At 47.7% G+C, this 22,287-nt stretch overlaps 7 protein-coding genes across 7 annotated transcripts; 4 read left to right on the top strand and 3 right to left on the bottom strand.

Annotated features, from left to right (window-relative positions):
• Window positions 1-793: 793 nt before the first annotated feature.
• C922_01762 (translation initiation factor eIF-2B subunit gamma) lies at window positions 794-3,734 on the top strand (the record flags this gene model as incomplete). The annotated part of the gene is made up of 10 exons (XM_008817365.1): window positions 794-1,186; window positions 1,390-1,450; window positions 1,591-1,919; window positions 2,066-2,117; window positions 2,307-2,437; window positions 2,583-2,684; window positions 2,879-2,959; window positions 3,119-3,188; window positions 3,332-3,465; window positions 3,648-3,734. 10 exons carry the CDS (start codon window positions 794-796, stop codon window positions 3,732-3,734), a joined length of 1,440 nt encoding a protein of 479 aa, XP_008815587.1.
• Window positions 3,735-5,225: 1,491 nt separating this feature from the next.
• On the top strand, window positions 5,226-7,031 carry C922_01761 (hypothetical protein; the record flags this gene model as incomplete). The annotated part of the gene is made up of 2 exons (XM_008817364.1): window positions 5,226-5,323; window positions 5,594-7,031. The coding sequence occupies 2 exons, from the start codon at window positions 5,226-5,228 to the stop codon at window positions 7,029-7,031; spliced, it is 1,536 nt and encodes a 511-aa protein (XP_008815586.1).
• Window positions 7,032-7,944: 913 nt separating this feature from the next.
• On the top strand, window positions 7,945-9,030 carry C922_01760 (hypothetical protein; the record flags this gene model as incomplete). The annotated part of the gene is made up of 3 exons (XM_008817363.1): window positions 7,945-8,517; window positions 8,751-8,913; window positions 8,993-9,030. The coding sequence occupies 3 exons, from the start codon at window positions 7,945-7,947 to the stop codon at window positions 9,028-9,030; spliced, it is 774 nt and encodes a 257-aa protein (XP_008815585.1).
• A 15-nt stretch (window positions 9,031-9,045) lies between these two features.
• Window positions 9,046-10,797, bottom strand: C922_01759 (hypothetical protein; the record flags this gene model as incomplete). The annotated part of the gene is made up of 1 exon (XM_008817362.1): window positions 9,046-10,797. The coding sequence occupies one exon, from the start codon at window positions 10,795-10,797 to the stop codon at window positions 9,046-9,048; it is 1,752 nt and encodes a 583-aa protein (XP_008815584.1).
• Window positions 10,798-11,266: 469 nt separating this feature from the next.
• Window positions 11,267-12,849, bottom strand: C922_01758 (hypothetical protein; the record flags this gene model as incomplete). Its single annotated transcript, XM_008817361.1, has 4 exons — window positions 11,267-11,310; window positions 11,457-11,576; window positions 11,842-12,653; window positions 12,809-12,849. The coding sequence occupies 4 exons, from the start codon at window positions 12,847-12,849 to the stop codon at window positions 11,267-11,269; spliced, it is 1,017 nt and encodes a 338-aa protein (XP_008815583.1).
• An 883-nt stretch (window positions 12,850-13,732) lies between these two features.
• Window positions 13,733-14,317, top strand: C922_01757 (hypothetical protein; the record flags this gene model as incomplete). The annotated part of the gene is made up of 2 exons (XM_008817360.1): window positions 13,733-13,798; window positions 13,937-14,317. 2 exons carry the CDS (start codon window positions 13,733-13,735, stop codon window positions 14,315-14,317), a joined length of 447 nt encoding a protein of 148 aa, XP_008815582.1.
• Window positions 14,318-15,929: 1,612 nt separating this feature from the next.
• C922_01756 (hypothetical protein) lies at window positions 15,930-18,777 on the bottom strand (the record flags this gene model as incomplete). The annotated part of the gene is made up of 3 exons (XM_008817359.1): window positions 15,930-18,185; window positions 18,357-18,581; window positions 18,709-18,777. The coding sequence occupies 3 exons, from the start codon at window positions 18,775-18,777 to the stop codon at window positions 15,930-15,932; spliced, it is 2,550 nt and encodes an 849-aa protein (XP_008815581.1).
• Window positions 18,778-22,287: the final 3,510 nt, after the last annotated feature.

The raw sequence follows: 22,287 nt of genomic DNA, 5'->3' as shown, positions 1-22,287 counted from the left end.
TACACCGCTTGCAAAGCGCATTCACATAGGGACGTCCACCCGGATGTGCTGCGGTCAACTGTCTGCTGGGGACGGTTCTAAAATATGCATCCCTTTTTTTTCCCCCTTCTCCATTGGTATTTTTTTTTTTTTCTCTCTTCTGGGTTGGTTTGGGGGAGCCAAAAGAGAAGTTCTTGGCGCATTGCAGCGGATGGTGCCTACTAAGTTTTTCCGTCGCGTCAAGGGGCGGTTTGAATGAGTGGCTGTTCTTTTCTGCGTACCCCACACGCTGGAAAGAAGTGAAAAGCATCTGCCTGAGGAGCGGCCGGACGAGGGAGGAGTGCAGTTATTATTCTTACGATTATTCTTACTATTGTTATTGTATTGTTATTCTTATTGTATTTTTTTTTTCTTTTTTTTTTTCTTTTTTTTCTTTTTTTTTGTTCCCATTAGAAGGCAAAGAAGCCCCGTTTTGGCGTTTCCAATGGGAAGCCACAAATGGGCTGAATTTGTCCGCAGGGTGTTTTTTCTTTTTCTCATTCGGCTGCTGTGATGTGACGCGGTGTGATGCGATGTGATGGGATGTGCTATGCTGTGCTGTAGTCTGCTCTGATCTGTTTCTGTTTCTTTTTTTCTTTTTTTTTCCACCATCGTGAGGATACCTCTACTGCATTGCATACATTTTTGGCATTCTTGGCCTTTAGGGCCTGACCTCTTCCTGCCCCGTCCCTTCTCTGCTTTGGTTTGCTTGGCTTTCCCCTGCTTCCCCTTCCTTCTTGCTTCTTCCTTCTTCTCCTCCTCCCTAGTAACTGCAATGCAGTCGGCACCCCCGAGCAGCCCGAAAGTACCAGCAGGTACCTTCGTTGAATTTCAAGTGATCATTTTGACGAATGATGAGAATCACTTTGCGAGTGAGCTCTGTGAAGGGACATGCAAGGGGCTGATCAAGATAAGTAATCGATGCATGATATACTTCATTCTGAGGAACCTAATTGAGCAGAGATTAAAATATATCACTATCGTCGTGAATAGCAGATACTACGATGAGATGGTGGCTTACGTCAATGAGGCATTCCCGGAAAATTACCGAATAGACGACAAGAAAAGCCTAGACAGCTACTGCATCGACGTGGAGCCATACACCTCCAGCAACAACGAGGAGCTGGGGCCGGTGCAATGCCTGCTGCAGATGCGCCACAAGATAAAGGTAGGCCGTGTGGAGCAGTACTAAGCACCGTTAAGTGATGCGCCCTGTACGTTGGCGTGAAGCACCCCCCCCTTATGAGCGCTCCACGAACACGCTCTCATTTTTTTTCTTCCCTTTTTTATTAATCTGTTCTGTTAATCTGTTCTATTAATCTGTTTTTCTTCCCCTTCTTATGAATCGTTTTTCTTTTCTCCCTTTGCCAGTCCGACTTCATCATCGTCAACTGTGATATCCTTGGATTTGTCGATTTCCATTCCCTAGCAAGTAAAGTTTTATTCCCTGGCTGGAGTGGCGAGTAGTTTCGCTTCGCTTTCTTCTTAGCCGATGCACTGCTGTACCCATCGGTTGCATTTTGCTTTGGGGCATTTTCTTCACCCCTCCTCTCGCTCTCTCCCCCCCTGCAGACCTATTTCGGGGTGAAAACGCCATCTGCGCGCTGCTCCTCCTGGAAGAGAACCACACAGACAACGAGAAGAAGAAACAAAAAAGGAACGATGAGTTACTAAATTTGGAGAATAAAATCTGGGTGTGTATCGACAAAAACAGCAAAGTGGTCAGTATAAAGGATTCCCTCTCTATGAAGCAGAGTGGGAGGCTGAAGATAAGTAAAATCAATTTGATGGCCCATCGGAATTTCATCTTGAAGACGGATCTCCTGGATAGCCACGTCTACATTTTTAAAAACTACGTCCTGGACATCATGGAGCGCAAGAGCGCCTTCACCAGCATTAAGGTGGGGGGAGTGGCAGCGCGATGTGCGTAGCGTGTAGCAACGAGATGCCCGGAGCGAGTAGCAACCCGAGTAGCCATGGGATGCGCGACGCACCTTCTACCGCCCCTATGGCACCCCTCACCGCAACTTTTTTTTCTCCCCTATAGTACGACCTGATACCCTATTTGATAAAAATTCAGAACACACGTAGGGCAGCAGGTAGGGAGGAGAAAACCCCCTCCGTCTGGGAACGACCCATTTTAGAGCCCCTCCCCAGACACATCTACACACACATAGACACGTACACACCCTCGTGTTGCTCACTTGAGGGGGAACATCGCCATGTGCACGACTCTCCACTGCTGCTTCCTTCCCATCACCCCGCTCTGTCTCTTTCTCCCACCGCAGAGTATTACGCCAAGTCAGAATTCAGATTTAATATGTACAAAACGCTCATCAATGAGTACGAAGGAGGAGAGGACAAGGACGAGTCGGAACAAAAGGAGGGCGCCACCGCGCCAAGTGAACCACTCGACCAGGTAATGGCCCCTTCCGCGGGGAAGAAAAAGAAAAAAAAAACATAGCCAATGGGAAGACACATCCTATGTAACGGCTTCCCATCCCAGCTGAGCCTACTCAACACGGATTATCTTCCCCATCACCGCTTACCTTCCCCTCTCGCAGCAGGAGAACATAGAGAGTGTCGTCTGCTACGTGCAGCCCAAGTCCAATGGCTTCTGCCAGCGGATCAACACCCTACCCAACTTTATCAAGGCCAACATGCTGGTAAGCTTGAGTGAGGGCGTTGCCAGAGGATAGGGCTATACCTCATGGCGCCTCCTCCGCATCGTTCCCGCATCGTTGCGCGATCGCCATGTTAGGATGCACATCTATCTGTGTATTTTTGTCCTTCCATACCTGTGTGCATGGCAACCCATTTGAGAACCCATTTGTCAACCCACGTAACTTCGCCTCCCCAGTTCTGCGTCTCCAGACACGAGCAGCTGAAGAACGTTCTGCCCCCCTACTGCTTCTTCCTAATGAGTGACAAGAACCAGTCGGTAGGTTTTCGTCCCCACGGTGTGGTGAACAGCGTGTGTACGGTGCGCACTGCTGCAATTCGCCATTACACTCCATTCCGTTTGGCTCTGTTCCGCCCCCTTCCGTTTTCTCTAATTCAATTTGACTTCCTCCTTTTTTGGCCCCGCGTGATCTTTTAGTACAAGGACTGCATAATAAGTAGCCACTTTGAGCACGAGGAGAATGTCATTCTGAAAAAGTCCGTCCTGGGTAAGTGCCCCTGCGAAGAGGACCCCCTTTGGGAAGTCTACCCCTGAGGAAGAGTAGCCTCTTGGGAAGAGTCCTACCCCTGCAGTGGTACACTCCACCTATGACTGATGCGCAACCCCACTTCTTCTGCTCCCTCCACGTAGGAAAAAACGTAACGATAAAAAAAAACTCCTCCGTTAATAGAAGCATTTTCATGGATAACATAATCATCAGTGAGAACTGCCACATACAGAATTGCATCCTCTGCAAAAATGTTGTCATCGAGGATAACTGCAAGGTAGGTAGCGCGCGGTACAGATGAATGCTAGTGGCGTCCTCTCTTCTGTAGGAGTGCCCTCCCTTGGCGTAGCAGCGGTATCTGCGCACAGCGATGCGGACAAGAAGCATCCCCACATACAAAGCGGGTGGCCGCTACCGCTCACTCGATAATTGCCTCTTATTTTCCCTTTAACCCCCCAGCTTGTCGACTGCATCGTGAAGGAAAACAGCGTCATTGAAAGAAATGGCATCTTCGAGAAGGAAACCTTACCTCTATTTATCTCCTAGCGATGCGAAAAAAAAAATAATAAAATAAAATAAAAAAAAGGGCTCCTACAATTTGTTTTTTTGGGGGAGTCCCTCCGCCATATGAGAACCCCACACACATATGGCGCAAGTTTGTCTTCTTCCTGAGCCTGTCTGTTTGTTCTTTTTGGCTCCACTTTTGCAATGTGTTTTTTTATTTTATTTTATCTGACTTTTTTTCAATACATATCATTACGTAACCTTTGTTGGAAGCAAGCCGTTTTCACTGCCTCCTCAATCCTCTTTCAAACTTCACCAGCGTCCATTTAATTATCAAAAAAAGGAGAAAAAAAAATGTGCACGTGTAAGTATGCATAGGAAGTGTCGCCCTGGACTTGGAAAGGCGGGAGGGGAAGAAGAAAAGAGAAGACATTTTCCCTTTTTTTTTTTTTCTTTTCCTCCGCTTGCACCCCCTCTGTTTGGGTGCCCCAACTTGGAGGCATTAAAAATGCATCCCCCCATAGGTGACACACCAGGTGTATGGTATACTGATAAATGCATATCTGGACTGAACACATCTACCGATTCCTTTTTCTCTAATGCAACTGGGTTGGATCGCTCCTACCAGTTAGTCGTCACACCGTCGTGTTTCGCCATCGACTGCCTCCCCTAATCTTTTAGCGATTCATCCATGGGAAATCATCCCCCAGTCGACGCGAAAAAAATATTTAAGGGGGCGCAACTTTTTTTTTTTTTTCCTGAAAATCCATTCATTGGAAGAAGAAAAAAAAACACCTTAGATGCGACGCAGAGGAACCCTTTCGTGAGGCACTTCCATCGTACCAACAGGCGGATCACTTTTTCCAAAACTGGTCATACGAAATAATACTAACATAGTTATAACACTCCGTTTGAAGGTATCTATATAATTTACCCCCCTCTCCATTGTGGGCACTTTCCCATCATGTCCGAAGAGATCGAAGAATAGGCATCATCTGTCGTTACTTCACATTAATAAGAGTCAGTAAGTTTATCAGAGAAACCTCCGTGGAGCGTGGGGCGGCGGGGGGGACGTGCTCAGCTTTACAGGCAAGTCACTTCGCTGTGAGTAGCTCTCAGAGGAGGATGTTGGCCAAAGATAATAGACGATACATTTTATTATCTCTCGGCAGCATCCCACCGCGGTCGTGAAATTTCGGCCCCCCTCCCCCCGGAACGTTTTTTACAATCTTTTTGCTTTTTTGCAAAAAAACGGAGACTGCCACTGAATTGGAACTACGGAAAGGAAGTATAAGTTTTTTTTTTTTTTTCTCTTTCTTTTTTTCTTTCTTTCTTTTTTTCTTTTCCCCTACTGTTCCACCGATTAATGCCCTCACTGCATTTCCGCGACATCGCTGGCCGTTTAGTGGCTCCTCCCGATTCGTCACTTCGCCGCGCAACTGCGCAGCCGCGATAGGTGGGTACAGCCATATAGCGATACAGCGATACCGCGTTCCCCCTTTGCTTGCTTTATTTTTCCCTCCAATGAACCAAATGGAGGTTGAGGGGAGCAGAAGGAGGGGATCTAAGTATGCATACGATGGAAGCGACCATAGCAGGAGAGGCTCCAATGATGACAGAGAAGTGGAAAGGTGAGGAAGCAAACAACATAATAATCGCTGCGTTGCGCTGCACAGGAGAACTTCTCCTCACGTCAGTCATATGCGGGGGGGACGTGCTGCCCATCTGAGAGGGAGATGGCAAGATGGCTGCTGGACGAACAGAACGGGTTCTCAGCGCTCAAAGGGAGACTTCCCCCCCCTAGCAGAGGTCACACCTACGAATTGCTTCCCCCATGCACAGTTCATCCACCTCAACACATAAACACCGCAACACATCAACACATGAACCCAAACTCGCAGGTACCCACGGGGGAAACACGACTCGCCAAGAGGACGCAGAAGTAGGTCCCACTCCTATAGAGCGAGACGGAACTCGATGGAGAATCACGGAGGTGGGGACAGATATCATATGGATGGAAGAGGACGCAGAGACAGGAGCTCAGGCAGCAACCACCCGTCTAGAGACTCATACGCAAAGCGGAGTGAAGACAATTCAACGGACGAGGCGAGGTGGCGGGCCAGGAGAGGGGAACGCGATTTGCGTGATGTGCGTGATGAGCGGCTAGAACGCGGGCATCGGGACGAAAGAGATTATCGCGATCGAAGCGACAGCCGGGACAGGAGGGATCGACGAGAAAGGCGGGAGCACAGAGACAGGAGAGGAAGACGTGATAGGGATGAAAGGAAAAGGAAGTACAGTAGGCTCAACCCCAATTTGTCCTCCTCCCATGAGCGGTCCAGATCGAGAGAGAGGCGAAGAAGGAAATTACAGGCAGAATGCATTAAAAAAGCAGGAGGATTTAAAAAACTAGCTGACATGGAAGGACACGAAACGACGAGCGTTTTCTGGGATGGGTTCCAGTGGGTAGCCAAAACAAACCAGTCGTCTACCTCCCATCTAGATCCTGCAGTAATGAATTCTACAAGGAAATTGAGACGACTCTATTTTGGTAATCTGCCTCTCCATCTAGGATTATCCGAAAACGAGTTCCAGGAGACTGTCTGGGATGAAATGAAAAAAAGGAAGTTTTGTAATGACGAGAAAATCAATCCTGTTCTTTATGTCTGGTTTGCCAAAGACAAGGGCAACTATGGGTTTGTTGAGTTTTCCACTGTGGAGGAAACGGAAAGAGCCTTGACGATGGATGGTATGCTTTGCAGGGGGGTAGCTCTGAAGGTCTCCAGACCCAACGACTACTCCACCAACGTGATGAAGAGTAATCAGCCTTCGATTCTTCAGAACGTTGCGGGGGTTAGCGGCGTGGGAGGAGTAGCTAGCGGAGTAACTAGCGGCGTGGGAAACCTGTACGGGAAGCCGCCGCCTCCACCGGGGGGCACCCCTCCATCCGTGCTCAGGGAGGCACACGACCCCGGGCTAGACAACCAGAGTAACCTCCAGACCAAGTACCTACGTGTGCTAGAAATCGTCTCAGAAGAGTCAGTTAACAGCGAAGATTATTCATCCATCTTGGAAGACATCAAAGATGGGTTCCATTCCCAGGGAATAATCATTAACGCCATTTTAATAACACCCAAGTATGCACAGATGACTCCCTTCAGTGTTGGAGATGTCGTCATTGAGTTTGAAAACGCTGCCTCCGTGGATAGCAGCATCGTAAATATGTCCAATCGGAAGTATGAAGGGAGGGTCATTCGAATGACTAAGGTAGACCAAGCCACGTACGACGTGCACGTCAGGCCCATCATCAGGGATCTCTATGAGCAGAATGGGATCTAGGCATCTATCTCCGAGGATGCTGCAGAAGTCCTTCGTTGAGTGCCTCGCTCTGTCGCGCTGCTGATTCGTCGCTCTGCTGCTCTATCGCTCCACCGCTCCATCGGTGTGAAAATTTACGGACGAGCTGTTGCTCCTCTATGGGCAACCTCGTCTTCGCTTGTCTAGGCAGCTGAGGTAGCGAAGAAAAACTGTTGACTCGGCTTCCTTCGCGCCACGTCGCCAAAAAGAAGTAATGTTAACCGGCCCCTGTTTAGAGGCTTCTCCATGCTGCTAACTGCGTGTGTTTTTTTTTTCCCATACTCCTTCTCGTCCTCTTTTTTTTTTTTTTTTTTTTTTGAAGCCCCCCCTTTTTTCCTTTCCCCCTTTTTTTCAAAGGGCTTTTCCCCCCCTTTGCCTTTTTTTTTTTTTTTTTTTTTTTTAATTAATTTTACGACTCCCAACTTGGATGAAATGTGTGAAGTGTCACTCGAATGGGACGCGATTTGGGAGAGGCGATGTGATGCCAAGCGGCAATCCTAAGCGGCAGTGTGGAGCAGCAAATTTTATTGCCTTTAAAAAAAGACGCGCCGTCTCTCCCCCTGTGCGAAGCGCTGTATCATAATTAGTACATCGGTCAAGTGGAGAGGAAGGGCGCCACGTGGATAAGAACACCTCCACGTGTGTCCTCTTAACCGTGTGTACTGCTAACCCTGTGTGTGTCCGCTTCTGCGCAACTGCAGACGGGTTGTTGGATTTTTTCCCCCCTTGGGCTGGAGGAAATGCCAAACAAGACCTGAGCGGCTGAGAGGCTCACCGGGGTTCATACGTTCTGTGCACCACAAGCATAAGGCTTCTCAACCAGGGCACAAGAAGCATAAGGCTTCTTAACCTTCTTAACCTTCTTAACCCTTTTAACCCTTTTAACCCGTGCAACATGAGTGAAGGCAAAAGGACGGTGCTCCTGGCGAAGAAAAAACATGACGAGGGAGCGACCGCCGTCACGAACAAAAACATCCTCTTCAAGGAGTGCAAAAATGCAAACGAATTTCGGGAGACCTTTATCAACATCGAAACGGACTACAGTCTCGACAGTGAAAAAGAAAAAAACAACATCCCGTTGCTGAAGGTATTTAAAAAAAAGTTAAGGGAAGAGAAGGCTTGCACTAGAGTATTGATCCTCTTCCAAACATCGAAGGAAGCAAGTAGCAGGAATCGTCTGAAGGAGCATCTGCTGAGCGTACTCGAGAAGGATTACAAGAGAGCCATCACCGGTGTGTGTATCTTTCTACACGTTCACTCCATCATGCTGCTGGAATGTTTGGAGACGAAAAATGTCTTTTCTTTTATCAGACAGCTAAACGGGGTGAAAAATCTATCCGGGGTGCAAATCTTATATTTCAGCGAACTGAACAAGAAGAGCGTGACGGACGACTTCGCCTTCTTTGAGTACACTAAGGAACAGCCCAATGCTGCGGCCCTCTCGGGAGAGCCGAACTACGTGGAAGAGGTGGGAACACCGGCTGCACACAAGTGTAGATAGACAAGTCGAAACGCGAGCGCGCACACCCACAAGTGAATAATAATGACGGCGTCTCCATGGACGCCAAAACAACCCATGGATTCTGCCCGTCTCCATTGCTATCTACCCCTTCTTCACCGTCTTCTACGAAGCTACACTGATACCCAATTAACCTTCCGTCTTCTCCACCCATCTCTGCACCCTCTGCACCCTCCGCGCAGGTCTGGGAGCTGTACATAACCACTCTGCAGTTCTGCTGTCTCGTGAAGAACACCACAGAGAGCCAGGGAATCTTCGACAAAAACGAAAACATTAAAAAGAACTTCGCCATGTTGCCCCATTTCTATAGCGACGCCGCGAGGAAGTACGTCTGGACCGTCGACGGTAAGGAGATCACCGTGGGGAAAGGGGCGCCGAAGTGGCGAAATGGGACGGAGGCTCCCAAAACTGGATGTGCACCTAGATGGTCCGAATTATGCCACTCCTCCTACACAATATTAGAACGTTCCACTCACTTTACGTCATTCCTCCCTCCTCGAAGAGTTCATCTCCTTCTTCATGGAAGAGTTCCATCTTCCCGTGGACGACTTCTCCGACGACTTTCTGGACCTGTGACGGCACGGTGGGAAGGCCTCCCTCCATCACCGCATCTCCGTGATAGCGCCTTACCGCTTTGCCGCTCCCCGCGCGGTACTCTGCCGAGAGCCGTGCAATGGTGGCTTGGGGTAAGTCCAGCCCCAGAGCTGTATCGATCAGCAAGTCCAGCTCCACGTGCCTAGACAGGACCTTTAGCCTGTTCAGGATCCCCTCAAAGGATTCACGGAGTATGGCCTCCTCCTGTAGCTTAAAATACGCCAGAGCCACCTTAAATAAAAAGGAGTGACTATAAATGAAGAAAAAATCCCAAATCCTAACTACGTACACGATGCTAATGCTGTAGGAGAAGAGAGTGACAAACCACTGGGAAGCAAACATGCTCGTGTGTACGTTTTCCTTCCTCAGATGGAAGTAAATCTTAGGGAAAAACAGAAGTAGCAGTTTATCTAGGATAAACAAATCCTCATTTAGCAATGACATATCGGAGGAGAAGAGATCATTCAGATGGTACTTCTCTATCAGAGCGATCAATATATAGAAAGCATCCTCTTCATTCATGTAAAGAACAAAGGTGGCCACGATGAATGCCATTCCTTGACAGTAACCCAAACTTGTGTTGTAATTACTGTAAGCCTTTAGAACATTAAAAAGTATTTGCTGACCTTGTTCATAATTATTTTTAAATAAAATGTGTTTCGGGTATGTCCTGTTCATGTCTTTCTTGATTGCAGTTTCGTATTGGTTAGTTATACTTAGGTAATATTGGTAGGTATTGATACCTCCTTCCTTTTCCTGATTCTTTTCTGTCACGTTATTCTCTTTTCTGTATTCATATGACTGTACTAAGATCTGCCATACGAATCCTCTCAAGTGATCAGGCACTCCTTTCTTTACCTGTTCCTTTATGTAACCATCAAGCTGTTTGCTCATGCAGGTAAAATAGTTTTTCTTTTTTTCAAGAGAGAGTGTAGTAATAATAGGGGAAAGTGCCCCTCTGGTGCTGCTCGACAGGTTGTAATTCACTTGGCTGTTTTGGCTATTTTGGCTATTTCGGCTATTTTGGCCATTTTTGTCCCTTTTCCGGGACTGCCCCGAATCATCTGCTTTGTTTCTCCCCCCAGGGTAGCTACTACCAGCATGCGAAGTGATGTGGTGCTTTTGAGTGGCACTTTTAGAACGTCCCTCCTCTTTCTTTTCTGTCTCCCACTGGGCGCCTCTGCCATTTGGTTTTTCACCCTTCTGCTGACTCTTTAGGGGAACATTCTGTGCACCCTTTGCAGGCAGCGCACACTCCTTTGTGGTTAGAAGTTTTCCCCTTTCCTTCCTACACACTTTCGTGCCATTCTTTTCAGTCTTTTTCAAATTAAAATAGTTATCGTACGATAAAGGTGTGGTTAGAAAAAAGGACAGTTTGCTTATACCTGCGTTGACACTGGTCGGCGTCGTTTCCTTCAGGTCCGTATTGAAGCTCTTCCCGTCCGTTTTGCTTCTTCCTTCTTCGCCCTCCGTCTGTTTCGCGATGCCCGGTGACGCTGCTGCTGTTGTTGCCATTTCTTGCTGAATCAACTTCTTCAAGTGAAACAGCTCAATCTTCTTCTCATATATGCGTTTCCATGTTCTGATTTTCTGGATGTCCGCCGCGAAGTTTCGAACGCTGTCGTTTGTCTGCATTCGTATCACCCCAGCACGGGGGAGGCGGATGCTAAAAAAATGGGCGCAAAAATTGCCCTCGTGAACCGCTTCATCAGATTTACGGGGCCTTCAATTGGAGGAGGCACAAAATGGGGATAGCTCCTGCTAACTAGTGTTAAAACGGTTCAAATGAAGACACACACACAGGGGTTGTGTCCACGGGAATTGCGAATTGGTGGGACGGAAGGAGTCAGCCAAAAGTTGGAAAAAAAAAAAAAGGTCAGGTAAAAATAGAAAAAAAAAAAAAGGTCAGGTAAATATCTAAAAAATGGTGCAAAAGAGTTAGCTAAAAGGTGCTACAAAAGAGTCAGCTAAAAAGTAGTGCAAATAGTGAGCTTCAAACCAGGGCAACAAAAACATGTTCGTGCGAATTTCCCATTCTGCTTGGAATTCCTTTGTGCCAGGCGGCGTATTCCCTCCACAGGGCACATGCCCTCTTTTGTCTTCCCTAATTGTCCTGCGGTATCTGCCAAATTAGGAGGTAATTGCTAGCTGCGGAAGGCGACAAAAGGGAATGAACACACAAAGTGGGGCCACGGCGTGGAAAAATTATTACCATCAGGCATAATCACACACACGTAAGGAAATGAAAAAAAAAAGAGGCTCTCCTCGCGGGGGAAGCGGCGCGAATAACTTACTCGTTACAAACGCTACTCGGTTGTACACCCATTTTACAAACAGAACGTGGTTGTCAATTTTTTTCTTGCACACGGGGTTTCCCTTTATGTCCCAGACGTGGAGGTTCCCATCTCTTCCTCCTTCATGAAAGGGGGAAAGAACGGTCGCAGTGAAGGTGTGACCATGGTGTGGGGTGGCGTCGTTGAATATACTCCGCAACGCTGTTGCGATAGAGGGGTCAAGGGGTTCCCCGAGGTGGTTCCAAAGGGGAGCATCCTCTAAACGGAGAGGTCACAAAACGGAGAGGTCAGAAAACGACACACACAACGCTTCCACACGACGCTTCCACACAACACTTGCACTTAACGCTTCCCCACCGCTTGCACATCGCACATGGGGCCTCACCGGAGAGCACATAATTCGAGTCGAACGAATAAATCGGGTAGGAAGGTAAAACGGGCGAGGCCAGCGGAGAGCTGCTCTCGTAGAGGAAGCTATACGAGTAAAGCACATCCCCTGTGTAGGCGTCCAAAGTGTAAATAAAACCGTTCTGTGTTGCTAGGAGCATTTTCTTTTCATCAAATGAAAAGTCGATGTGTGTGCAGACATTATTATTTGCCGTAAGTTTTGTAACGTCAAAATTTGCAAAGAATTCATCGTTGTAATCATCCCCAAAACAGCTACATAGGTAAATCTCATTTGTCCTCACAGTGTAGGCGTAGATAATCCCCGTCTTGTTATAGCTAGTTACGCACTGTTCACTGTTTACACTGGTCCTGTAGAGAGTAGCTTGATCCCTTATGTGTGTAACTACCAGTTCTTTACTCCTCAACGCGACGATGAAGATGTGCGTGTCTGGGTGTAAGACAAAGCTGTTGTCGACAATTTCGCTGAAAAATTCAAACACGTGTATCACCTTCTTGTGCAACAAATGGAAATGATATATTTTGCACTTTTTCTTCTTCTCGTATGCACTGAAGAGACATTCGTTCACTTGGCAATCTGTGATCGAGTCGGCACTCTCCTGCAAACCGCTTCTCACTAACTTCACGTCATTAATTACTATGTCTTCAATGCTGTATGTTAGTTTTTCCCTTTTTTCGTTCACATCGTAAATCTGTATCACATTCTTCGTGTTCGTCGTCGCGATTAAGTTGTTAAGCAGATCTATGCTGGATATGTACCCCTCATTTGGGAAGGACGCGTACAGGTCAACTCTTGGGGGGGCAGCACAGAAAAGAAAAAAAAAAAGAAGAAAAAAAAAATAGGTAGATAAACAGATAGATAGAAGGGCAAATGGATAGCTAGCCAGATAGGTGAAAGGTCTCGCGCTAGTTGCCGAGCCGCCTGGGCTGGTAAGTCTTTTCCCTACCGTTTCATACGCACGTGGTCAATGCCACCCTCTTCACCCATTGTAGGTTCCTTTCCGTGTTAGATCGAGCTAGTCGCGTGGTCGAAGCGGGTTCTCCTATGGCCGCATGTACATCTAAGGGCATACTCTTATGCTTCTATCCTCCAATCGTCGACGTCTGCCAAGTCGGGTTCGTACCTACTATCCTCTTGTTTTTTTTTTTAAGTAGGACTGCCTCTGCTGGTAAGCGCGACTCGCCGTTAAATGTGCTCATCATGCTATACAGTCGCCCCCCAGAAAAAAGAAAAAAAAGTAAACGAAACGAACGGAAAAAAAAACCCACTTTCGCTTTACTTGCTTAACGATCTGGCAACATTATATGCGTCATTTAGCAAGCAGGGCGAATTTCTCTTCCCCTCGTGACGCACATCATTTTCCCCCCCCTGTGCACTGCGGAAATTTCATGTGCCTATCCGTTTACCATCTCAGTTTTGCAAAAAAAAAAAAAAAAAATCTTCCTTTGGCGAAAAGGATAAACATGTTTCTTTATCTTATAGAGTATTTTTTTTTTCCAATTCGGCAGGGTAAAATAATTGCTTCTTAACACAGCAAGGGAGAGTTACAAAAGAGTAACAGGCTGCGCCCGCTTGTTCGAATCGACAGACTTGGGCATGAACAAAAAATATATCCATGCATACAGATATGAGTACACTTAAACGTACGTAGTTACGCGTGAAGACTCCTCAAGTTTAGCAATTTGATCGGTTGATTCCCACGCTTTACGCTGCAGCGGGGACGTGACATGTTGTGTGTTCGGAGGTGCCTTCCATAACTACGCTCTTTTGCTCTGTATTAATCAAGCGTCGCAAACGTAGCAGCGCAGGCAAGGTATACACGCACGTGTTCATCCCTGCGTTGTCGCACCCAAACGGAGAGATAGAACAAATGGCGACGTCACTGAACCTTTTGAGAAAATCGAATGGCTCCATTCCTGCCGTTTTTAATCACAAGGTAAGGAAAAAAAAAGAAAACACATACATACCTGTGCAGGAGGAGAAGTGGACGGGGGAGTGAACACGCAGAAGTGGAAAACACACCCCTTTCAGCGGACACACCTGACCCCTGCAACAATGAATTCCCTTTTTGCAGGTGCTCGGAAACATACTAAAGTTTAACACGAACAAGCAGAAGAATTTGGCCTGTAACCATGTGAGTGACCAGCTGGAAGGGCACACCGTGGGGGAACATCTGGACAAAGGCAACATCCACTTTAAGTACTGCCCTTACCTGAAGCCATTAGACATAAAAGGAATCAAGAGGGCCGACCGGAAGTTCGACTACAACAGCAGCTACTCATTTATGCTGGCGCAGAAAGATTTTTCAGAAAATCCGCAAAACAGGAACTTCCTCACGCACTACTTGTACAACGGGATGAAGGTCCCCCTGCCCCCCAGGAGATACAAATTGGCCCAATATGTAAGGCGTGGGAGCGGTGTGGGAATGGTGTGGAAGCGTTGTAAAGAGTTCTGAGAGCGTTGCAAAAAATGAGGAACAAGTTGGGAAAAAAATATGAACGTGTTGCGAAAAAAATATGAATGGGTCATATTATTTGGGATTTTTTTTTTTCTTTTCCCCATTTTGGCTAGCTCACTGCCATTTGACCCCCCATGCTGACTCGCTCTCCTTCCCCTTTTCTTCCCCCAGGTGGACGTTAGGCTGGACATGTTTTCCCCGTTCATAATTACCTGTGTGATATGTTTCCCGTTTTTTTTTACGGACTTCATGTAGGAAAAATGAGATAGCAAAAGATGGCGGAGAGTGACGCAGAGTGGCGCAAATGTGCAAAGTGGAGACGTGGGGCTCCCCAAACGGAGATGCGCCTATTTTAATTGCCAAGCATAGCAGCGTCGCTGGAAACATACGTGTGTTTTTCACTTCTGCACTTCTATACTTGTGTGACCTCTTTCTCCCCCCGTTGCCCATTCCTCTCAGGTGGTCCGTACCGGAGAAAAGTTCTGCGCACTAATCTGTTGCCTCCTTTCGCATTTTAAGCATCCTTTCCCTGATGCCCGACGTGTGTACAGCACGGTGGAGAGAGCCGTGTGACGCGCACCCCGTGCTGTCTGACGTGCCATTTGCCGTGTGCCGCTTTTTTTTTTTGTTAAGACTTGACCCGCGGCACGAGGACAGGAAACATCACCGTTTCGATGGCCACCAAGTGCACCTCGTAATGTGTAAGTCTATACACGTCGGCCCATGTCCATGCACGTGAAAGGATGAGCTGAGTGGCCCGTGCTGTCTGCAACTAGACTGACGATGCGTGGCACTGCAAAGATGTGAAGCGGAAGGGAAAAGGAAAAAAAAAAGGAGAGAGAGAAAGAAAAAGAACAACTATTTTTCGAAAGTGTGTCCACGAACGGCCATATGCATTTTATGTACCTCTGTTGCTAAGTGTACATAAACCCTTTCCCTATAATGCGACATAACGGCACTAATTTCTTTCACCAAGGAAACGTGAAAGGTATGTATAGCTGCCACAACACGTGAAGGCCTCTCCACGGAGCAGCCTCCAGGCGTCCATTTTGCGTGTATTGTTTTAAAAGAGATTGACGGGTTTTTTTTTGCGCTCGAAGGGGTGTACATCGCTTGCGCGCCATTACAGTGGCGATCAAAAAGTCGACCACACTGGCAGTCGCGGTCGCAGTCACAGTCTGAGGCGGAGTAACAATCAGCATAATGCATGCGTCCTACTTCTGCTGCCTCCCCCCCCGTGCGACACGCAACGGTGCGCCCCTAGCATAGCCCAGTTGGCTCAAATCGCCACTATCTGCGCAGTTCACGGGATGTTTATGTTTACTCCAGCTTTTGGCGAAGCGCCCCTTGGAATCTTCACTACAAAGAAGGGGCTTGGTAGCTCCCCTCTCTTTGGACTTTCCTCTGTCGTAAAGAAATTGATTAGGTCCTTCGTCTCAACTCTTATGTCGTCCATGTTGTTCCTCAGTTTGTGCACTTCTCTGGAGTGTTCATCTTTTTCTTGCAAATTTTTTTTTATTTTTCAGGCAGTTAAGAACGTGCTTCTCGTAGTACCTAATTTAGTTCTGCAGCATAATCGTGCTGTCCTTCTTTTCCTTGATGTACTGTTTTATGATTTATTGTAAGGAGTGGTTAATGGGGTGGTGGTGTCATTTTCGCTGCGTCCCCTGTGTGCGTCACTTGGGTTTCTCCTCTTGTTTGTCGTTTTTCCCGTGTCACTCTCGCGGTTGATGCAGCTTCCCCAGTTGGCGGACAAACCGTTGTCCTCCCGTAGGGACGTGATCCGTTCTGGGATCTCCGCTGAGGGGGGCAACTTTCTGTAGTCCCCCCCGATTGGCTCGAAGGGTTCGTTTTTTGCTAGCATGTCGGGGATCATCCCGTTGGTTATGCCGCTGACCATGTCATTTGTCAGCTTCTTCCTCTTCGCCCATGCAAGTGAACAACATTGTTTCCTTCCCCATTTGGCAGTTTTGCATTGTCCCGGTGGCAAACTCTCCTTCATGGAGATGTCTGACGTGGGAAAGTTACCGAACTGAGTCGAGCTGCTCTCTTCATTTGTCTGTTCCGCGAGTCTATATCCTATCGAGTTTCCTCTCTCACTATGACACATACCCACCTCGTGGAGGATTCGATCGGTTTTCATTTGTTCTCTCCCCTGATCACGCTGGCGCTGAACTCTCCGTTGTGCATCTGGTTTGTTTCCTCTATTTGCATTTGGTTCTTTTCTTTTACGTGTATTTGGTTCCTTCCCTTTATGTGCATTGCTACTTTCCCTCTTTCTTCTCTTCTGTTGCTTTATCGGGATTAACAACAAGCAGTGGTCACTCAGCAGATTGTATTGTGACTTCGGCAGAGAGATGCCTTTATTTTTCTGAAGGTGAAGCAGTATTGCATTGCTGATGTGGACAAAGTGGGAGAGTAATTTCTCAACGGAGTCTACCTTCAAATGGTTCTCTATTTCGTACGTCTTCATTGGCTCGCTGTGCGACTCCGTCTCCTCCTCCTCCTGCTGCTTCTCTTCCTCCTTCTCATTGTGGCTCCCCTTTAGGAATCCCCCTCTGCTATAAGCCCTGTTCATCCGGCACGATTCGCAGTTGTCATTGAAGAGAAAATTGGGCAGGGTTTTCTCCATGTGGTTATTATTACCACTGATGATGATGTTTTCCTTTTTTTCTGTTCCTCTTGGGTTCGCTCCATTTGTAATGGTTCCACTCGGTAAAGTGTGATAGTTAGGGGGCCCGTCTGTCATGCCCTTTGGGGGGGCACCCCGTTGTATGTCTTTTCCTTGTGTGTCTCTCCCTTGTGAGCTTCCCCCCTGTCCGCTTCTCCCCTCCGCGAGGGAAGCAGACCCGAATTGGGGGTAGACACCTTGGCTCACCTCCCTTTCTGGACCGCACCAATTGGTCCATTTGACGGAGTTGACGGGGAGCCTTCTCCCGTCTGGCACCTTTGCCCCCGAACTGAGCAGTGGCACCTTCTTCGCACCTTGTCTCGGGGGTACTCTTTCACACCTTTGTGAGCTTCCCCTGCTGCAGTTATATTTCCCTTCGCCCTGTGGGCACTCTTGTCGTTTTCTTTTCCGCCCCGCTCGACTGTGCTCTCCGTTGATGCTGCTCCCATTATGCGCTTCGCCCCTTCCACTTGGTTCGTCGCTTCCAATTGGTGCACTCCCACTTCTTTTCTCTTCGCTGAGCTCCCTTTTTACTTCTGCTGCTCCTCCCCCCTCGTGGCCCATCCTGGGCACACCTCCGTCGGCTCCCCTCTCTGCTTCTCCCTCACAGTTGGAGCAACTCGGCATGGAGTAGCTCCCATTTAAAAGCTCATTGAACGTCCCGGCACTCTGTCCATAAATCCTGTGGATCTTTAGAGCCTCTTCAAAAACACCAAATTCGTAGGAGAGCTTCCACAACATGTTGATATTGAAGAAAGGAAGGTTTGAGATACACGCGGGTGGTTTCAATTTGTGAGTCAAAATGTTTTTGCAAGTGGAGGTCTTCTCTCTGTATACTCTCCGGATGAGTTCCAACATGCATCTCCTTCCTTTGGCTCCTAGCTGTCTGCAGAATCCCGGGTAATACTTTAGCCTTTCCACTTCTTTTTGCCCTTTCATACTGTTTTCCTGTGCTACGGTGGGGTCCCCGTCGTGGGCATGCTCAACCCTTCTCTGCGTTTCCCGCAGGAGGGAGACGGCTTGTCCGTTTTGTGCGGTCTGTGGGTTTAGCTCTGCTTGTCCGTTTTGTGCAGTTTGTCCATTTCGTCCCGATTGTCCATTTTGCCCCGCTTGTTCCGTTACTTCTTCCCCTTTTGGCTGCTCCCTTTGCTTCCTCCCCTCAGTTGGTGGTGCTCTCTCTCCAGTGCGCCGTCCCTGTGGGGGAAGGGAAAGCATCCATGTATGTAAGGTGCAGAAAGATGTACGTGCAGGTAAGCAGAGAGGCTGATACGCAGGTAGGCCGCTACGAATCGACGCATCTACTCAGGTGTGTTGGATCACTTGACCCGTGGTTGCAGCACCACTGGGCCATTTCTCCCGTCCCACCTCTCCGGTACGTGCCCTCCGATGCAGAGAAATGCGCATGATGATATCCAGGAGGTTCTTGGAGTGCCGGAAGGTCTCTTGGCTCCATCGCTGATAGTTGGCATGCCCAGAAACGTAGTTTTTGCTCTCGTTGATGATATAATTCAGAGCTGGAATGGGAACATTCAGATTGAGGAAAAGATTCTTGTTCATTTTGGGTGCGTCCCCTTTCCCATCGTAGTACCGCTGCAATGAGTAGTGGAATGGGGGAACGGCAAGTGGAGTGGCACATATCAAATGGAATGACTTCCAGTGTGGACACAACTCAACGGGGAAACATACTGAGGCTGAGACGAACTGCTTAGTCACTTACGCTGAGGCTTCCGGTACTTTCCTTCAGGTCATTTTCGAGAATGTTCAATTTTAAAACCCCATCTACCATTTTGGCGTGGGGGTGGTCAGAGGTGTACAATTCGGGAGGGATACTCTCCGGAGGAACATACCCTGCAGGGAGTAAGGTGATAGGTGCAGTAGGGCACATTGGCGGAGGCAACCCTCAGCCGCGTAGCTCGCGAGGGGATAATTGCACATCAGGGTGTGCACAGGAGAGATCACTTAATGGCAACATGGATGTTGTAGCAGATAAGCGGAGGTGCAACTGCGAGCGGTGTGAAGAAGCATACAGACGTGCACGCACAATATACCTGCGCAAACGCGTTTGGGGGAAAAAAAAAACTGGACAAGACAGGACTCCGTGAAGGGGAGAGAGACAGCTGAGATATGCTCGTAGTACGGTTAAAGGGGGGGTCGAAACAGTGACAACCCTTCGACTTGCCACTCGTTCGGGGGGGGTACATACATATAGGAAGAAAGACAACACCTGTTCGAGTGGAGACGTACAGGAACTTCCCTATGTTGGGTGCATTCTCTTCGAACTCGCCGCTTCAGTGGATCTGTTTTTTTGAAATAGTCTGTCTTTTTGACATGCTTTGCTTTTTTGTTTTATTTTTTTCTTTTCTGTGGAGAGAGGATCGGAGGGACTACCCGAGTGGGACACCTACTCAGTTCTCTCGCGTTGGCCAAGGGGACATGCAGCTTCTGCTGGGGGTGGGCACAGTGGAAAGCGGCAAAGGGAGGGCGTGGCAACCACAAGGAGATGTGCGAGTGGCACACCCAAAAGCTTTTAACGCGAGGGAGGAGGATACTCAAAGGGGGATGTTCTCAAACGAGCAAGCGAACACCACCGAAGGAACTCGAACAGGGACATCGTCCTGGCAGAGATGCTAACATAAGTGCGTCCACACATCTGCAAGGGCGACTTAAAGGAGCGTACTCTCTGAGAAAAGTTAAAGAATAGAAAGAAAAAACAAAAAAAAAGAAAAAAAAATCACTTGTAGGTCTCTTAGAAGGTGTTGATTCACTCACGACAACTTTGCCTTCTTATAAAAAAAAAAAAAAAAAAAAAGAAAAAAAGAAAAAGTAACGTAAAATGACACATGAGGCATCACAGACTTCTCCTGACCTCATGTGTAACAGTCAGTTAAAAAGAAAGAAAAAAAAAAAATTCCGCACACCTGAGAAAACCTCTGCAATTAACAGCACAACTCAGCAGAAACACTTAAGCATCCGACAGTCAGGCAACGAACGAGTGCAGGCAGATTGACAACAGAACAGAGACTAAGGCTCGACTGACATTGGGGGGAAGTGGCCACGAAGAAACGCATGCCATCCATGCATGTGTCCTCCTGATAATACGAGGGCGTGTAAATATACAGTGTGGTGATGTGCCTCTCACCGAAGCTGCGTTCGACTTTTCAGTTTTGCAAGAAGGGGCACTCTCGGCGCACTCTGGAACGTGCATGTGGGTATGCACACTTAAATGCGCACTGTTGGCGCGGGCACAGATGCAGGCATAGGCGGCTGCACAGATGGCAACGCTGATTCGGTCATGCATGCTCATGCGTTTTTAGAAGAACATCGCATAACGGCAGAATAGGGCGGAAGGATGCACTACAGTGGCGCCCTCTCCTCCCATACAGACCCTCCATCGTATTCATCATTATTAAGTGCAACGTTTGGGAGACATATGTCCCAACGTCGAAATTTCAGGGGGGGGGTGATACATGGCCTCTCTTCCACAGCTCCCCGAGGGGACGACGCGTGCAGTGTTTTTCGTGTCACATCACATAGTGCTCCGTTGTTCCTGCTATCACTGCAACCAGGCGTTGCTCCTTTTTCTTTAATCAAAGCGACGTGATTCGCGTAGGCAGGGCGACCATGTCGAATCGATTCGACGCGCATGCTGAGTGTGTGGGAGTGGGGGAGCAATGGAGCCTCCAGAAAAGGAAAAAAAAAGAAGAGCCAGAGGAGGAAGAAAAAAAAGAAGAAAGACGATAGAGGAGAATTTTTTCTTTTTACATCCTCTGTATGAACGCTCCTCCTTTGCATTCACCTGGGGGGGTTCCCCATTAACGTCCCCTCCTTGTGACGCCTATGCCATCACCACTGCCACCAGGTGGCAACACACGCGCCATGCCAGTAACACCAGAGGATATGCAGAATGAAGTGTAGCCCATTTTTGTTCTTCCCCTCGATTGAGCAGTGGTTATGATGCTGGGAAGAAGAAGAAAAGGAAGAAAAAGAGGAAGAAGAAAAAGAAAATGAAGAAAAAGAAAATTCTTTTTGCATATTTCACTTTTCTCATCTTTTTTCTTTTTCTTCTTCCTTTTCCTTTTCTTCCCTTTAACGGTTGCACAAGTGAAGGGGCAGAGCGGGCAACCTCTCCAGCACCGCACAACGATTAACAGTTCTTCAGAAAAAAAATGGCCCCCTCGTTTTTTTGGGTTTACTCACCCCCCCCCACTGTCTAATGATGCTACTCCTTCGCCTGTGTGCAGAGGTGTATATTAAAAGAATAAAATGAAAAGAAAAAAAAAACATCAACATCAACGTCAACATCAATGTAAAGGGAGCCCCACACCTTTTATCAGCATTGGAACAACTCACGTCCGCGAAAAGGACAAAGAGGCATTTATGCGAACGCACATTCTTACGTTGGTGAGAGCATACGCTCAAGGGTGGTGTGCATTTCCCATTTTCCCTTTTTTCTCACAAGAGAGAAAAAAAAAAAAATACTCGAAATGTTCTATGCATAGCATTAAACAGATAGGTTAAATTCCATTTTTTTTTTCTGTGAGGGGTAGTGGTGCTTGCGGCAGTATGTACAGAGATGGTTGGCTGACCCAGGTAGGTGTTGTAAGCAACGAAGCAGATTTCTTCTTCTTCCCTGAACGGGTGTGGCGAGACAGTTGGGGGAGGCACACCCCTTTGCGCTTCTTCCCCTGGGGGTGTGTCCACCAAAAAGGGGTGCCAGACGAGGTGGTAAAAGGGTAGCAGGCGAGATGGTAAAACTCGTAGCGAAAAAACAGGCGCAGTCCTCCGTGTGGGCCAGCGCCCTAATGCAATGATCTGATGACCCGCCACCTTGGAACAAAAAAAAAGAAAACAAATGTGTAACCCCACGCGTGAAAGTGCTCTCCAGGCGACTTTCCTCTTCCCTTGCGAAAAAAAAACAAAACGGCAACACAAAGAACACGCGATGAGATTAAAAAATAATCACCATCCCTCTTGTCCAGGTAAAGAAGCCCGTTTGTCCACCCCGCGCGGGGAAAAAAAAAAAAAATCCTGGAGAATAAAAAAATATGACACCCTTTCAAATCAGCTGCTCACAGCGTTCAACTTGAAATTTCCTCTCTCGCTTGGATTACACAAAAGCATAATCCTATCATCGTTATGACACCTTTGGAGTATCGCTTCACTCGTGAGAGGCCGAATTATCACAATGACGAACTCGCTTGGTGACTAAACTGCAAATCCTTTGCGTTCGTTGCACACGGAGAGGTTTCTCTATTTGTCTGTGTAATCCCCATTTTGCAAATCGCGAAAAAAAAAA

Source organism: Plasmodium inui, assembly GCF_000524495.1.
Source record: "Plasmodium inui San Antonio 1 unplaced genomic scaffold supercont1.6, whole genome shotgun sequence".
In the NCBI taxonomy this organism is placed as follows: Eukaryota; Apicomplexa; class Aconoidasida; order Haemosporida; family Plasmodiidae; genus Plasmodium; species Plasmodium inui.
The sequence above is the reverse complement of the archived record's forward strand: the minus strand, read 5'-3'. Positions and strand labels throughout refer to the sequence as shown.